This window comes from Amblyomma americanum, chromosome 3 (genome assembly GCF_052857255.1).
Source record: "Amblyomma americanum isolate KBUSLIRL-KWMA chromosome 3, ASM5285725v1, whole genome shotgun sequence".
NCBI classification, from domain to species: Eukaryota; Metazoa; Arthropoda; class Arachnida; order Ixodida; family Ixodidae; genus Amblyomma; species Amblyomma americanum.
In genome coordinates, this window is record NC_135499.1 from 171,401,279 (window position 1) to 171,419,509 (window position 18,231).

Sequence of the window (18,231 nt, forward strand, 5' to 3'; positions counted from 1 at the left end):
ACATTGATATTACATGGGCATTATTGGATAACCTTCCCGCCTTTCTTTTTCCTCCTTCTCTCTCACCACTGGGACTACGTCGCTTTCAAGGAGCTTACACATCTCTTTATTACTTAGGTGTGCATGTATGATACCACATGTTCAGGAGGAGACAGCTACTTCTTTTTTTTATGGCACAAGTCGCACTATTATTAAGGACTAACACGAACCGAAAAAAAAAACAGAAACCAGCTAACGTCTCCTTCCGAGTTGCAAGTGGGATTACTTCGCGGCAACCACAGTTTGTCGCTCAGTGTTGTCGTCATCGCTGCACCCTTTTCAACTGGCTTTTGAGAAGAGTTTCTCAGCTGTCTAGAAGCATACATGACGGCTTGCTTTCATGCATCCACTTCGCCCATTTCTATGCCGCTCACGACGCTGATACAGATGTGACACAAAAAACTGCGGAGCATCGCTCGTGGTATGTGCATGCGTCTTGCACCAGCAACTTGTACAGGTGTTCGTTCCGAGTGTAGAAGCGAACAGAAATGCGAATAAGCTGATGAGTTCTTAACGAGCGCCTCGATTAAAGGTGGCTCTGTTTGGCAACACGAGAGCGTAGGAAGATGCGCTCTGAGACGCACGTTCGCGCAATTTGCATACCTGGCGCCTGAACCTTGCTCTGCCTGCATCGCATCTAAACAAGTTGATCCGGTTAGGTTACGATGCAGCTAACATAATAAGAGAAGACTTCCGGCTTAATGAAGTGGCTCCTTCTCTTTCCTCTGTAATTCCGTTGTACTGTATGTAGGTCTAATCACGCCTGCACGTTAACACGACCATGCAGCCACACCGCGCATCGCTGCTACAGACGGCGAAAACTAAGTATCCAACTACTTGCATTTTGTTTTATCGGTGACCTAAAGAGAAAGAAAGGCTTACCGTTAGCCTTGCGAGACGAGGTTAACCTCTTCGCCATTGAAATTAATTCATCGTCGTCATTATCACCTGATTACATCCACTGCAGGGCAAATGCCTTTCTCATGTCTCTCCAATTAACCCTGTCCTTTGCCAGCTGAGCCCACCATATGCCCGCAAACTTATTAACCTCATCCGCCCACCTAACTTTCTGCCACCCCCTGCTACGCTTGCCTTCTCTTGGAACCCACTCCGTTACTTTAAAGGGCCACAGAAAGGGGTGTTTGAGCTTGGTTGCATTATGTATAGTACAGGCCACCGAGCGTCCATGCCGCGTACGATTCCTCAGAAGCGGGCGGGAAATTTACGATGCATTTTTAAAAATTCCCGCTTTCGCACCTCGCGGCGACGCGCGGTGCCGGGCTTTCGCACGAAAACCTGGCTGACGACGTCACGTCGTGCAAATGACGTCACCAGCCGGGGGCTATCATTGGTTCACAGCGCCAAATTCTTTCAGACGTCACGCGCTATCGCGGCCTCGGCCACTCTGCGCGCGCCGCAGCCGGCGGAGGTAGGGGAGGGGCCGAGGGAGTGGGGCCGGCGGAGGAGCGCCGCCGTTTTGGCATGCGAGAGAGGGAAAGGCGCGAAGACGCGGCAGTTCAAATGTTGTCTGCATATAACTCAGCTTCCACAAAACGCGTTAAAATAATTCTTGCTAGGGGATAATTATGAACCGTCGTCTTTTAACATCCCAGACATATCGCACCTTTATTGAGACCCCCTTTTTGGGTCCTTTTAAGGATCAGCGGTTATCTTGCCTGCGCATTACATGCCCTGCCCAAGCACATTTCTTCCTCTTGATCTCGGCTAGGATATCATTAACCCGCGTTTGTTCCCTCACCCACTCTGCCCGCTTCCGGTCTCTTAATGTTACACCTATATTAATTTTTCCATGGCTCGCTGCGTTGTCCTTAACTTACGCTGAACCCTTTTCGTTAGCCTCTGCGTTTCTGTCCCGTAGGCGAGTACCGGAAAGGCACAGCGGCTGTATACGTTTCTCAAGAGGGATATTGTTAAACTGCCGTTCATGATCTGAGAGAGCCTGCCATATGCGCTCCACCCCATTCTTGTCCTTCTAGTTATTTCCCTCTCATAATCCGGATTCCTTGCAGTGCATATACTGCGTCTGTACCTGAACAATGCCAGTATTTAACATGTGAAAAACAGGGCAGATCGGCAAGTTTCCAATCGGAACGCAAAAAAAAAGGAAGTGTTTTTATTGGTCCTCATACGTGCACACCCTATAATGTCCCTTCCGCGTTCCCGTTGAGCGGACGAAAGGGGTTGAGCCCCAATTTCAAGACTGTCAAGCACGTTGATAGCGGGCCTGTCATCATTTGTGCTTACACCAAAACATCACACCCAATTTAAGAACATAATTCCAATGAATCTCCTATGGTCAGTTCCAACTTGAACAAGCAAAGAAAGGCTGGAAATCACAGAAAGCATACATGTATCCAGTGCTCTCGAACATAACGTGCCCATCGCCTTCATCAACATCGCCCTTCTCGGCACACATTTCGAGTATTTCCCTCATTGTTTGACGTGCGTCTCACGTTTTGTTAGCAGAGCCTCCACTACGGCACCTATTCTTCCTTTCTTTCACTCCCTCCTTTATCCCTTCCCTTACGGCGCGGTTCAGGTGTCCAAAGATATATGAGACAGATACTGCGCCATTTCCTTTCCCCAAAAATCAATTATTATTATTATTAAGATTCGCTGGTGAATTCTTAGCTCTGTTGATAAAGCTCTGCTCCGGCGCTTGATAGAGAGGCGGTTCAAGTCCACTTGTTTACACGGCTTTGCTTGTTGATACGCGGCCTTCTCTGCTTTGTTGCATTACGGCCTGTGACGCACCGCGAAAGCACAAGACTTGCAAAACCTGGTTTGTTATGTTTCTTTTTTTTTTCTCTTTCTCTTCGCGGTGACTCCGCGAGATAGCGTGAAATCTTGTTTTTGTTCCCAGCTGTGTACTTGGAACGAGACAAAAAGATTGTTTTTTTTTTCCGCTATGACTGGCAGATAGTTGAGTCACTTTTTGCAAGGACGTCTTCCGCGTCAGCGTCGTATCGCAGCGCAGCGCGTCGTCACGTGCTTCCCTCCGGGGGGTCTATAATTTCAGGCCGCGCACCGATAGAAAGGGAATCGCCGGCCTTGGGGCCTCACGCTCATGCCAGGAGGCGTTTCCCGGAGACGAGACGCGAGGGCGGTCGGGGCAGCTGTGACGTAACTGGCGAAGGTCAAGCGCAGCGTCATAATTTCTCGCCTTGCACGTGCAGCTCGCCTTGGCCAAGTGCAAAACAGCGACCTCGCCTTGGCGTGTCTTTCGCTGATGGTGACCAGGAAAGCATGTTAGCTGTCGCACTGCCTTGAAGAAAAGGCAGTGACGCACAATGGGCCATGAAGGCATTTTTTTCTTGTTTTTTTTTCAAGCCAGCCTGTGTCAGTAAAAGCGTCCATGAAGTCGACAGCGAACGATTACGGAATGCAAGCGCTCCGGAACAAATTTATCGTGGCGTTATCTCGTGAAGACGCAGATGGACCAGGCACGCCTCAAACCACCCCCCTCCCCCCCCCCCCCCTCCCTTAATATCTGTAGGCATTTCAAATTATCGATATGCGTGTTTGCAGCGAAATAAATTTTTTTCGGCACTCGCTGTAGCAGCGTTTATGGTTCCGACTTTGCAGCATGTTGCACTTTATGGAAACCAACTCTGTACTATATACAAATAAGGAGCCCCATTCGTATACAGCCACATTACACCCCCCCCCCCCCCCCCTAAACAACCCTATCTGCTGCGCGGGAAACATTGCGATGTGTCTTTATTTAGTCTATTAGGCGTCAAGTAGAAAGATAATGTGGGTAACTTACCGTAACTCGATCGCTTCATTCTTCATGTTTTTCCGAGTGCTCGGCGTCATCTAGGCATAACCTGAAAAAAGAAACACAATAAAAATATAGTGACGTACCCCGATTTCATCTAGTTACGACTATACATTCAATCCCAAATGTTGCCTGAAGAATAAGGAAGAAAATAATTTTCGTTATCTTAACGTTCTGATCGGTAACTTCTAATAAATGTACTACTGAATAGAACTTCCATAGTCAGCACAGTTTCCCCTTATGAACAACTACCTTACGCTGCCAACAGCATCCATTTATGTTTGTGATATAGAATCACACGTCACAACTTCAGAACACTTCTTCACCATGACGCTGGAGAACACTTTTCCGACTGTTCTCTATTCATGAACAAGTGGGAGGCTAAGCAGAAGGATAAACAAAACAATGAGCATTCGTGGCTATCACAAACCACTGTCTCATGCCATTACAACGCGACTCATAAAAAGAGTGCATTCTTGCGACATCCGGAAGACTAATTAGTATCACACTGTAGGAAACTTGCTACTTAGGGTAAGGGTAAATTGGTTGACTAACTGGCGTAAAAGGCATTGTGACACAAGAAATGATCACTAATAACCGTAGTTGCAGGTTGCTATGATAATGTAAAATAGCGAGTAAAATAGTAGTGTGTGTGAGAGAGAGAGAGAGAGAGAGAGCCACTTGTGGCCTTGGTCAGACCCGGCTCACGGGTAAGTGTCGCGTTGCGGACTCGCGGCGCCAGTTCCTCGTCTTGGTGGCTCCGTTCCGTCCCTACGGGACCGCCCTCTATTCTCCACAGTGGCAAATAAGCGCGCGTATTCGGTTCAGTGACAGATGTGTTCAGTTGTTGAGCACGAGGTTGCGGGATCGAATCCAGTCAGCGGCGGTCGCATTTTAATGGGAGATAAATGCAAAAGAACACTCGTGTGCTTCGAGACCTCAGCGAATGTTAAAAACCCCACGGAACCGGTATTATATCCCGACGTCCCTCATAGCCCATGTGCAGTTTTAGGCCTAATTAAGCTGCGTATTGAATTCTATTCGTTTCCGAAATATAAACATTAGTACGAAAAAGTACGTATGCTACTTACACTAAAATACGAATATGACTATACGGGAGTGATGAGGGAGTAAGGTGTCCTCTAGAGCAGCCCCTCTTATAAAGGGAGTGTTCTAGAGGAGCGCTTACTCCCTTTATTACTCCTTTCTGTTTAGAGTGTAGTGGCAGAAGCTGAAGCGAAAACATTCCTGCGTTCCCCACTGACAAGAAACGACAAGTCAAGAAGGCAGCGGCGAGTGCCCCTCAAAGGAACCTCTCCAGCCAATGGCGTCGACCGGTTCTCATGACGTCATGGCTGCAACGCAACAGTGGCTAGACACAATGAAAAGGAGACGGTCCTTTGTCTCAGTGGATTGTTCGTTGTTCGGGCAAAGGGTGCGGAGGGGCGAAGGGGGAAATTTGGAAATAGGGTGCTGGGTCGCTAGGGCTGGGGAGCCCACTCCCGAAGCCACAGGGACAACGGACCGTCACTTTTCTTTTCCTGTCTAACCTGTGCTGCACTGCCATAAAAAGTCTGGAAAGTGCCTCCGTGAAATGGGATAAACGGGGACGTCTCGACTATCGGTCGACGCCATTGGCTGGACGGCCTCCTTTGAAGTGTATGTGTCGCTGCCTTCTTGACGTATCCTACTATCTGTCCACGGCACAGGGACAACGGACCGTCACTTTCCTTTTCCTGTCTAACCTGTGCTGCATTGCCATAAAAAGTCTGGAAAGCGCCTCCGTGAAATGGGATAAACGGGGACGTCTCGACTATCGGTCGACGCCATTGGCTGGACGGCCTCCTTTGAAGTGTATGTGTCGCTGCCTTCTTGACGTATCCTACTATCTCTCCACGGCACAGGGACAACGGACCGTCACTTTCCTTTTCCTGTCTAACCTGTGCTGCATTGCCATAAAAAGTCTGGAAAGCGCCTCCGTGAAATGGGATAAACGGGGACGTCACGACTATCGGTCGACGCCATTGGCTGGACGGCCTCCTTTGAAGTGTATGTGTCGCTGCCTTCTTGACGTATCCTACTATCTCTCCACGGCACAGGGACAACGGACCGTCGCTTTCCTTTTCCTGTCGAACCTGTGCTGCATTGCCATAAAAAGTCTGGAAAGCGCCTCCGTGAAATGGGATAAACGGGGACGTCACGACTATCTGTCGACGCCATTGGCTGGACGGCCTCCTTTGAAGAGTATGTGTCGCTGCCTTCTTGACGTATCCTACTATCTCTCCACGGCACAGGGACAACGGACCGTCACTTTCCTTTTCCTGTCGAACCTGTGCTGCATTGCCATAAAAAGTCTGGAAAGCGCCTCCGTGAAATGGGATAAACGGGGACGTCACGACTATCGGTCGACGCCATTGGCTGGACGGCCTCCTTTGAAGAGTATGTGTCGCTGCCTTCTTGACGTATCCTACTATCTCTCCACGGCACAGGGACAACGGACCGTCACTTTCCTTTTCCTGTCGAACCTGTGCTGCATTGCCATAAAAAGTCTGGAAAGCGCCTCCGTGAAATGGGATAAACGGGGACGTCACGACTATCGGTCGACGCCATTGGCTGGACGGCCTCCTTTGAAGTGTATGTGTCGCTGCTTTCTTGACGTATCCTACTATCTCTCCCCGGCACAGGGACAACGGACCGTCACTTTCCTTTTCCTGTCGAACCTGTGCTGCATTGCCATAAAAAGTCTGGAAAGCGCCTCCGTGAAATGGGATAAACGGGGACGTCTCGACTATCGGTCGACGCCATTGGCTGGACGGCCTCCTTTGAAGTGTATGTGTCGCTGCCTTCTTGACGTATCCTACTATCTCTCCACGGCACAGGGACAACGGACCGTCACTTTCCTTTTCCTGTCGAACCTGTGCTGCATTGCCATAAAAAGTCTGGAAAGCGCCTCCGTGAAATGGGATAAACGGGGACGTCACGACTATCGGTCGACGCCATTGGCTGGACGGCCTCCTTTGAAGTGTATGTGTCGCTGCCTTCTTGACGTATCCTACTATCTCTCCACGGCGCAGGGACAACGGACCGTCACTTTCCTTTTCCTGTCGAACCTGTGCTGCATTGCCATAAAAAGTCTGGAAAGCGCCTCCGTGAAATGGGATAAACGGGGACGTCACGACTATCGGTCGACGCCATTGGCTGGACGGCCTCCTTTGAAGTGTATGTGTCGCTGCCTTCTTGACGTATCCTACTATCTCTCCACGGCACAGGGACAACGGACCGTCACTTTCCTTTTCCTGTCTAACCTGTGCTGCATTGCCATAAAAAGTCTGGAAAGTGCCTCCGTGAAATGGGATAAACGGGGACGTCACGACTATCGGTCGACGCCATTGGTAGGAGGGCCTCCTTTGAAGTGTATGTGTCGCTGCCTTCTTGACGTATCCTACTATAGTTGCTGCAGATGTTCCGGTACGGAGTCGAGTTATAACGCACGAAGTTTGCGCTCCATTAGCCGTGTTGCGTTTTAATCTACGAAGAAAGTATGTATAAGCACGTGCGGAGAGATGCTATTGAAGTGCCTGCTATAGTGCGAGGCACTTTTCCTTCTCCGTGCTGCAGGAGCTGTCAACTTCCGGCCATACGCGTCGTAAACGACGTTATGTATTTGCGCTAGTTGGCGTAGGTTCGACCGCCTGATGAGAGCACACACGGGCGTTGACAAAGGCGCAAGGATTGAGTCATGTGCTGTCTGCCCAATCTAAGGCCCATAGGCCCAAGGTGAGATATTTTGTGATCATGCTCTATACACAAGGAGCATATTACGATCATGCCATCAGAAATACCAGCGGCGTTAATGCGGACGAGTATCTGGATTTGCTTATTTTTAAGGGATTAATGGAAGCCCTCCTATTCCCTAAAGAAATTCGGTGGTGACAGCTGTGCACAGCTTCCAAAACAAAGTTTTGCAGCATTTCGAACAGAGATCGCTTCTACCCAAGCATTTACGCAATTCCTTTGGACAGCGTATATGCTGCTGCAGCCAGTTGTGTCACGGCAGTGTACTGTCCGAGGTAACAAAATTTAGCATAGTGCGCGTTCTTTCTGCAGTGACATCCTGTGCCATCGCTACCACATGGTCCCAGCGAAAGCACTACTTCACGAGGTCTAACCGGCTCACCGAATCTTTGTGAACCCTGACCTTGAGGGTGACCTTGGCCAAACCATAAGCAAATAAATATTGCCGCGGCTGGGTTTTGAACCCGTGGCGGCGCGAACAGATCAGCTTTGCTGGCCACTGCACGAGAGCACTAGGCTATCTATCGGCGCAGCCGATCACGCCTCGTGTTGTTGTTGTTAGCCTATCAACCTCGCGTTGTTGTTTTTAGCCTATCGCCTCGTGTTAAACTGCAGCACACTCTCGCGTTGTGCATTGCACATCATCGTCTTCATCCACTAATATTGTCGCCAGACGTGCCGACGACTCAGCAAAGCAAAACCATGAGCCAACCACGCAGGCTAAACACACGCTTTCGCGCGTCTACTCCGAAGTTTAACTACGTTAAAACCTTGCCACTTTTTTTTCCTTGGGGGAAAGGGTGGGGGGGGGGGGGGCGAGGCGGCATTCACCATACTCAGTACCTTGGCTTCTATAGTATACATATACGGTTCATTAAGAAGTTAGAGTTCTAAGCATCTCTCTTCGTCCGTGTGCCTAGTTCTCGGAACTTGCTCTTCTCAGAACTCTCATTATTAGTACTGAGTAACGCCGAGCACAAAAGAAAACACAGAAGGAGACCATGCAATTAGTAAAGTTATGCTGACCAATAATTCGCGGCTTTCATCCGTTTTGCTATTGCTCCGATTTACACGCATGGCTTGCGCGGAACCTGAACGTGCTCGACTGCGTCAAGCCGCCGCCCCGGGGTCCTCAATCAGGACAGGCCCACCTGCGCTTCATTAAACAGTCGGGCATCAGCAGTCACGTTCACGACTCATGTTATACCAGAAAGGACTCCAGTGATCGCTCATGTACACTTCGAGACCCTGCTTTTTTATTTCTTTTGTCACCGTTCCCCACTGAGGTGCCAGTTCAGCAGGTTCACAGTTACTAGAGCGAGAAAATCATTGAAATGACAAAGGGTTCAAGGCGAGAGCTGACTAAATAGCGATTCGAAATGGGCTTTGTGTTCTTCGAGTAGCTATTTATCTCAGACGAGACGCGCATATGAGACGTGTATTACTATACTGAAAAAAAAACGAAGGAAAACATAGTTCTGTAGCGCTTACGTGTCAGAACTCCTGACATTCCCCTGCCGCCCATGCAGGTGTTTCCGTTCCTTCTATACGATGTTTGCAATGCATTGCAGAGGCAAAGAACGTGCGTTACGTCGCCGTAACTAAGTGACTGAACTCATTCGATAGCTTTGGCGAACCTGTGCAAATAATTTTCTCCTTCTCAATTCCTCACTATTTCAAGTTTTTTTTTAATCTCTCTTCCGTCACTCACGTACACAATTAATCCATCATCTTCTTATTTGCACCGAAAGAACGTATAAGGCCCCAAGATAAACAGCTCCGACAAGCTTGGCATTCTGACCCATTTGAAAAAAAAAAAAGAACAGACATATAATAGCAGTTGCGAGAATATTTCAAAGAACAGGTGCAAACAAACACGCGAACATCCAACCAGCAGGTGTGAACTTTTTCAGCTGCTCAAGAATTTACCCGATCGCCTTTAAAGACAAAGCGTTGTTATGAAAGTTAAGAATTGTTACTGCAAGTGCGTATTTTGTTCCAAGCCATTTTTTATTCCTGTTTGTGCGTTTATTTTTATTTTTAACTTTTTTTCTCATTACGGCTGCCTTGTGTATTTTATTTTATTTTGCGTTGGACCGTTTCACTAGCCGCACGGCTATCGGTCCAAATATTTTTCTTGCAGTTTCTAACATAAAAGAATGCTTTGACTTTGACTTTGTTCTAGCAGGTGTATATACGGTCAGCATCGGGTTGTTTTCAAGACAACCGCAACTTCCACTCCCACCTTGGCAGACAGCCCGGCGGGTAATGCTCGGAATGCCGAACCTGTGACTATGTACCCAATTTGTTGTTGCGCGTGCCGCGACATCGCTGTCGAGTCTCCGCTAATCTCTCCACTTAGCGTTGCCGGTCAACGTCGACGGCGGTTTTCCTCCGGGGCCCGTGTTGACGGTGCGTCTCGAGGGGCCGCATCCTAATCGGTGCGCGACGCGCGTCCACCAGCGTTTCCCCGTCGCCTCTCTCATTCGCCGGCTGTGATTCAAATAATATTCGGCCCCGACGCCGCAGGTTAGATAACGGACCAGCAGTGTTCTTTACACCTGTAGCATCGTGCGCAGTCCATTAACCTCGCTGATTTCCTTAACGTCACTGTCTTTCAATTATCGTCTTTCTTGAAGAAAAAAATACAGACCCTATCACTTGGAGGCAGCAGTCGTATTCACTGTCTCGCTTCAACGGCCCAGCGTTGCTAAACTCTCAGTTGCGACCAGCTAATCAAGCTTCAGAGAGGCAGTGCGGTGACGTACCCAGGTCACGTGTCCTGTAGCTGGACGCGGGGTCTGAAGCACGTGTCCGTTCGCATGTGGCACGTCTGAAGGAGGCGGATAGAGGTAAAAGCTCTCCGATCTCGTTTATTAAATTTTCTTTTCTCACCGAAATTTTGGTGGTTACGAAAAATGGCTCAGTGACGTTTAAGAAAGCAGAGATAAGAATTTACGAACGGTTCAGTTTATAAGCAAAATCGTGAATGATTTGGACTATACATTACCGAAGAAAAATTTGACCGATTTTTCGTATTGGCGCTTGAAGGATGCCGTGCATAAAGTAACGCTTCTTGTGACACTAACGCACTTCAACATACTGTAGACTGGTCAACGTGTCACAGAAAAACAAAAAAGCGGTGTTCTTCCGTCGACATTCAAAAACGTGCATGTGTTCCACGAACTGACTGCTTGGTATATAGCGCGGCCGCAAGAGTTGTACAGGCTTGGCTTACTTTTCTTGCGGACCTTGAACCTTGTTTTACGGCACTGCCGGGTTACCCTGTTCGCCAACCGGACATAGTCGGATACAACTCAAGGACGATGAGGCTTTTCTCCGTCTAAGGACCCCCTTCCAGCCAATGGCGTCGGATGATTCTCATGAGCTTTCTAGATGTAACATTGCAAAGAGTGGCATATGAAGGGCATAGTCCCCTCCCTCCATGGTCGGTGATAGCCTATCCCTGCATTGTCACGCTAGCAGGGTCATGAGAATCGGCCGACGCCATTGGCTGGAAGGGGGGGGGGTGGGTCCTTTGACGGAGAAAAGCAGCATTGTTCTTGAGTTGCACCCCACTATAACGCTGTACGGGTACCAATGCGCGCGGTTAGCGATAACAGGAAAAAATATTGCTGTGCAGCACCAGTTCGCTCTTATACGGCGACAACATTATGGCAGGACAAAAAAGGGTCGGTTACATCACAGGGCATTCACAAACAATGAAGCGTCGTTAATTCCTTTAGCCTACGTGTCAATTGCATCGCGAGGTTTGCAAGCCAGCGCAAAATACGTCGACGTACTTGCGCGAACCGGAGCGTATATACGTAATTTGCCGTGTCTGCAATATCAGCGAGATCGCGCAATACGTCGGCACGTATTCGACGCAAACCGCGCTCCGGTATCTAAACACTGGCATCGCATTCAAAGCCACCCGTATACAAGCTCTGCTGAGGACGTACAGAAAAGAACGCGCCTACGCTGCGATTTGCGCGCACCGATCCGGCCTTGCCGCCTACGCCTGGAGTCTCTCATCGGACAAACAAACAAAATAGAACAGTGATTTTCTTCGCTCGTGTTCGCACACCTGCTGAGTCGTTAAAGCGAGAAATTAAGATATGCAGCGTATATGCGCTATTCAGGAGGGGCCACGCGTGTGTAATGGAGTTCGTAGAAGGTTTGCGCGGCGCCGATAGCATGCAAATATTCTTCAGCGTACGCAAAAAAAAAAAAAAGCTACATGCGTAGCAGATTTCGCTGCTACACGAGAACAATAAATCGCGTACACCATGTTGCCCTAACTATGGGGTAAAGTCAGCTTCGTTCATATCGTGGTTTAATTATGCAGCGGAGCATCAACGGTATCGTGCGTGTTGTATACGGCTGCTTTCTATTCAGAAATAAAGCCTTTGCGAGAAAGAATTGTTTCCCGCGAAAATCGGCGCTTCTGAGCCTGCATGCTTCTTGCTCTTGTATAGTTGCAATTCATCCCAATAAGCGTTCATTCCTTATTCTATAGTTGGCTGAACTGGTGGATGGAGAAAAAATGCAGATTTGAAGCGGTCTATACCGAAACGTTTATGGTTTTATGCAAAAATCCGGTGAGTTCATTATCGCAAGAGATAGTGATATGTTAATTGCGGGCCCATGGAAAGCCGCATGACTAACGAGTATGGTTACACAAACGAGTTTTTCTATCTCTTAAAGTGAGAACAATGGAGAGAGAGTTTACAGCTGAGCGGGACAATGGGCGACATAGATAACGACATACATTTGAATAGAATGGATGCCGGAACTGGCTATCACAACGTAAGCACTCGACAGGCAAAGCAATTAGCGCTCGTGTTGTATGCGTTGTCCATCCGCCCGGTTTCCCTTTATGCTGCTGCTAACGCACTGTTGCCTGTGATAAGTGAAGCGTTTGACAGATATAAGGAGTCCAAGGTACTAAAAGGGACGACAAAATGACGTGGACTCAGTGACAAAGAAAAAATGGAGGGGAACGTGGAGAGGAAACCTGAAACAAACACGAATTCTATTCGTAATGGAGCGAATGACATAAGTACGAGCCACTTCCCACCTTGTTTTTTTTTTCGTTCTGTTTTGAACACGGCTGTACTTTTCCGTTCAGATGCTGCATAATTGACTTCTTTATGCAATATTTCGTTATGAAGGAGCCTGAGAAGGGTCGGGTGCCTCAAGTGTGGAGAATACGAAAAACAAAGGGGAAAGGGGGCGGTTGGGGGAAGAGGGAAGGGGGTGGACCTGAAAACGTTCAGGACGCTCCGGGGGAATCTGGGAATGCGAAGAAATGGTGTTTATTTCTACTGGACTTTTGTCTTTCCTTTCTTTTATCTCTCGCAGCACCTGAAAATGAAATCACAACGCCGAGCTTGATAAGCACGCAGCGATCGTTATGCATGTAAAAAAAAAAAAACCTATCCATACAGCGCGGAGTTCGGTAAGGAAAAAAGAGGAATAAAACGCTGCTTGCCTTTCCGATTGTACAGGCTGTCCGTGGGCGCCTCTCATGAGAATTGTGCCGTGCGCGAAGAATTGGCAGTAATTGACGTCGCACCATGTCGCCTTTTCCATGTACTCTCGAACTTGATGCTGCTCAATTTTTGAAAATTTACAGCTTGCTTGCTGCCGCAGTATGTGGTTAAGGAAAACAGTTTGTGTATAGAAACACATGCAGCATACGTTCTCGGACATGGAAGGAACACTTTGATTTGGGCTAGACGGTGGTGCACCAAGACAGCAACTGATGATTTGTAGAAGGAGTCGTCACAGACCCGTTCACTTAGCAGAGACACAGCAGAGCATTTATCGTAAAATATTACGCGCAAGATCCACCAACATATTTTTTTTTTTTTTTTTGCCAGCAGGCCTATGCTAATTCAATCAGTTTTCTTTGTCGTTCTGTTACGAAGGATAGGTCTGCTCTTTTAGGACATACGTAGAGCGCCATGATATGTACATGATGTAAGAGAACAATGACCTCGTCCACTGTATCGCGAAATTAGCGTTACATGCATCAAGGAGTGATATCAGACACATCTGCAGATGCAATGAAAATTCTGAGGTTCTCACTGCCCTGCGATGCAAATGATCCAGCGTACGTGCAGCTGTAGACAGCCGCGCGTTCCACGTGACTACACACATGGTCATCTGATTTCTGTCTCTCTCTCTCTCACACACACACACATATACGCCACACAGTAAGACAGACAGACAACTCGCCCGTTCCTTTACTTCCCACGACCACCACCGTCAGAAATGCGCCCGCGCCACTCCTACCTGTCTGCCACCGTTTTACCTTCCTGAATCCTTGGTTCGGCTTTGGGTGCCCTCCTCCAACCCGGGCCAGTCTACAAAAGTGCTGAGCAAATACCACGGCCACATATCGCGTTGTTCAGCAAACACCACCATGTTAATCATCTCGTCGAGCCCCTCACGCCTTCGCCTGATCATCGCCGCCGAGGCCGTGAAATTGTCCACTTACACCGCATGAAACCCTACTGCAACCCCGCCATCATCTCGTGCCCTTAGGCCGCCAGGATGGCGCCTTTTCACCCCGGGATAATTGGAAGAATTACATTTGGGTTTTGACGTCCCAGCGGCCAGCGCCGATGAAGGAGAAGGAAGACGAAGCATGACGAAGCTCAGTTTTGCGCTCAGGAACGCTTGACTACTGAGCTGCGGTGTGCTAACAAAGATTGTGGTCGGCCACATTTATTGTTTGATTTGCCTCTTTCCAACACAAATAAGTTTCACAAGATTCGCAAGAAATTTCTTCGAAAAAACGAGGATGCGGCAGGTGCCTACGACAATTATATTTGACTTGGTTGAGAAGATATGCCTAACTAAACGCTGCTTCTGATTTTATGGACAATGGCCCGTGGTTAGGTGGCGCACTGTAGAGTTTTTTTGAGGGACACCAGGGAGACAGAACGTAAAGCGAGGTTAAGTATATAGCGGCGACTGGCTCAAAATAGAGAGAGACAGTTGCACGCGCTGCACAGAACTATTTCCAACAAGAATAGAATCACAGAAAGAAGAAGAGCGACTGGCTCAAGAGCCGCGATCTCTCGTCGAAGCCGCTTCCAACAAATGCTCAAAGATTGCCCACGTGAGTATTCGCTATTTCTACAGAAAACTCGACGGGAAAGAATGAGACACCTGTCGAAGCGGCCCTTATCTTAGTCACGTACGGCGGATGCTCCGATAGACTTATCGACATATTTTCGTCTACAGAGAGATACACCCGATAACTATGGAGGGGGTTTCACTACCTACGCAGCGTCGTATGTCTGGCAAAAGCACTTGCACCCAGCTTCGAATGGAATGTTTACTTCGGCGTGCACTAGTGAAATGATAAAAAATATAATAGAAAAAACCGATTGTTGTTTCACCAACGGTGAGCCACCTCCTCCGCATGTTCGACTGGCAATGTTTCTGAACTAATGCGCTTAACTGGGCTTGTTTACAGATTTCGACATGGTAGGTGGTGCTAAAAAGACACGAACATTTTTTATTCTTTCTATGTCCGTGTCTTTTTAGCGCTAGTTACCATATCGGAATGTTTCTGAGAATGCTGAACATGTCAGTGTACCCAACGCCGTCTAGAGCTGGCGGTAAAATCTGTCGCGTTTCCCCAGGCAATGGTAGACAGCGTAGGATCAGGATCTGATCACGGAATACGCTTAGCTCGTTATTAACGAGAAAAAAAATGTCAGTCGATTTGGCTAATCAGGCCAAATGCGGATATGTGCGCTAACATGATGTCAGTTGTCGGTTGGAGCTACGACCTATTTGGTGCATGGTACGAGGCTACCACCTAATTCTTCTTCTCCTCCTTAGTAAGCATGGCACATACCCACACAGGGGGATTGGCCAAGGTTCAGTAACATGAGCATGCGCCATAGTGGCCATCCCCCTGTGTTCCATGTAATTACCACCCTAACTTCTTGCGTTTAGCTACTGTACAAGCATCATTCGAATCCCGTTCTCCTAACCACTGCTGCTCATTCCGCTTAGCTCGGCGACCTAATTAGCGCCCCAGGTTCTCGCCTGGTGACCACCGGCTACACCTTGGCAAGTAAGCCACCCGGTGGGCAGGTGAGTAGTGGCGCGGTGGCACAAGGCAGGTGCTATGGCAGGTGTTGCCATCGGTGGGATTTGGGTTGGGTTGCGACCAAGGTTGCTCTTCCCGAGAAGCCTCTCACGATTAAATGGGCTGCCGCCTGACACGGTGGGCAGGGAGCAGCCTGCCCCAATACCGGCTTGAGACAGACAGGACGGACGGACAACTGTCAGACACGGGGAATGGCCACTATGGCGCATGCTCATGTCCCATATACTAAGAGCGCAAGCCGTGCGAGATGAGCTTTACCACTGCGTGCAGCATTTAACCAAATAAATCCTCATGAAGCGCTATTTCCAAAAAGCATTCCATCTGTTTTCTTTCTTTATTATTTTACACTGACAGCTGTCAAGAATTCCAGCGCCGAAGTTGCATAGCATGCAGCGCATGCGAGTACATTCACGGGACAAGCGATACAAGCAGAGGACTTCCGACTTGGCCATTGCTACCTTGCCTCAATGGAGCTGCGGCGATACGCCTAGGCACTCAGAACTTCCGAGGGCTCTCGAAAACATTTTATCGATGGTCCGCGATCATTTCTGAGTGGACTGGCAGCGTGCGTGTATCTCTTAAAGCCATTCGCATCGGCACAACTATCATCGATCAAAAACTGCCCGTCAGCTGTCTCCCCCTGGCAGACACTGCAGTGGAGCTTTGGAAGACCCTTTTTCATTAAACATTCTTTCTCTCTCTCTCTCCAAAGGGAAGCTGCGCGTCAGCGCCGACGCTGCCAAATGCTTGTGATGCTTCACCTAATGACACATGACCCGCCCGTCTAAACCGGTTCCCGCCAGTTTAGGCAGCCAATCTCCGCGTTTGCTTAATCATACTTTCTGCACCTTTCCTTTCCTTGTAACTCTCTCCTGCTGCCGTTCGTTCGGAACGTCGAAGAAACTCGACTAATGGCTGCCATCTGACCGCATTGACGTGTGACGAGCAGGAAGGGCACGAAAGGTGCACAAAAATATATATGGTGCAATTTGCAGCAGCCAGACGAGATGATGCAAGTAATCTGCGGAGCAATGTACAGTCGCCTCAGAATTTCTTACGCCTTGTGCGTTGTTGAAAATAAGTTTAGTGCAGCATTGCCTCGCGACCCAGTCGCCTTGCATTTGTGAACGGAGTACGCACGTTCTCTCATACAAGCAGGCATTCCAAGCGTTTTGCTCGAATGACTGCATCGAAATGATTTTCTACTCCCGCATAGCTGTGTGCCGTAAAGTTTATTGGCGACTGCCTTCCTATCCTACCGGTGTCCGTCAATGCCAAAAGCGTATAATTCTGGACTTATCTAACCGAGGTGAAGACTCAGGGTCTATTTTGCACAGCAGCTGAGCATCGCACTGAGGATACCACAAATATGACACAGAGCTCAAGTGAAGTGTGCTGGTTTGAATGATGATCTGCTATTGGCAAAGTGCACTTAAAGCCATGTGGTTTAATAACCTGTCGGATGCTCTATTTTGTCTCGAGAGACAGTGATTAAGGGCACCCTCTTAATGATGGTTTATAAATTAATGTCATGCACCTTATATCTGAATACCGTGCTCTGAGCTCTGCGCTCTATACCGCCGTTCGACATTCACGCAAACATATATGGATACGAGAACGGTAATTGAATACTCGTCAAAAGAATCGAGAAGTGGCGGCCAAAACAGCGGATTTATAAATAGCTGATCACTCAAGCCGCTCAAATATACTCTCAGTGGAGTCTACTGGTGCTGATCATAGCCGAGGAAAACGGTCCACTGATGGGGAAGGTGGGACAGGAGGACCTAGCTTGCGTCTAACATGCTCTTGCAAGCTCTTTGTCCCGAAGAACAAAGGAATCCCGCTGCGTGCTCACTTTCAGTCTGCACTGCACTTAATGTGCATAAGACAACCACTGGCATGCCTGATGTTGCCCGCTTGCACCCCGTCTTAATCCGCACTCCTTTGCTAGTTCCGTGCACTGCCTCCGGTCCTGAAGCCAAAGCGCACGCGATCACACGGAGACAAGACGCAGAATAACTGTCGTGTATCGCTTTGCTTCAAGTCAGTCTTCGTTCCAGCACTTAACTCCTTTCTTTCGTGTGTCAGGTGAACAGATATATGGTTCGGAAGTTTGCAGGGCCAGGGTAACGCTGCTGTTGACGAAGGACAGTGTTAACTGGAGGTCAATTGAAGATGTATTTGTGCTGCAGTGAGCACTGCTTGGATGAGGATGATGATTATGATGACGATCTTTGTTTCCACAGCGACAGTGAGCAGAAGAATCTTTCATAGTTTCATCGCGGAATTCAAGAAGCTCATAGGCGCAATAGGAGGGAAGCATCGCAGAACAGTTGCGAAGGAGCACTATACTTAGTTTTCCGCATAACACGGCGTGCAGGAGTTGCCCGGAGCGCAAAGGATGCCGGAAGGGCCCGCCTCCGCAGCGAAGCGCGCTCGCTCGGTGTACGGCGCAGGC

At 48.6% G+C, this 18,231-nt stretch overlaps 1 protein-coding gene across 2 annotated transcripts in view; it reads right to left on the bottom strand.

The window, feature by feature from the left end:
• The window catches only part of LOC144125415 (adenylate cyclase type 5-like), a 199,603-nt gene that overhangs the window by 112,745 nt on the left and 68,627 nt on the right, over positions 1 to 18,231 (bottom strand). For both annotated transcript variants that reach the window (XM_077658784.1, XM_077658783.1), the window contains exon 2: positions 3,830 to 3,890. In XM_077658784.1, the coding sequence (XP_077514910.1) occupies positions 3,830 to 3,879 (50 nt within the window). In that variant the 5' untranslated portion in view covers positions 3,880 to 3,890. The remainder of the gene's footprint in view (positions 1 to 3,829; positions 3,891 to 18,231) is intronic.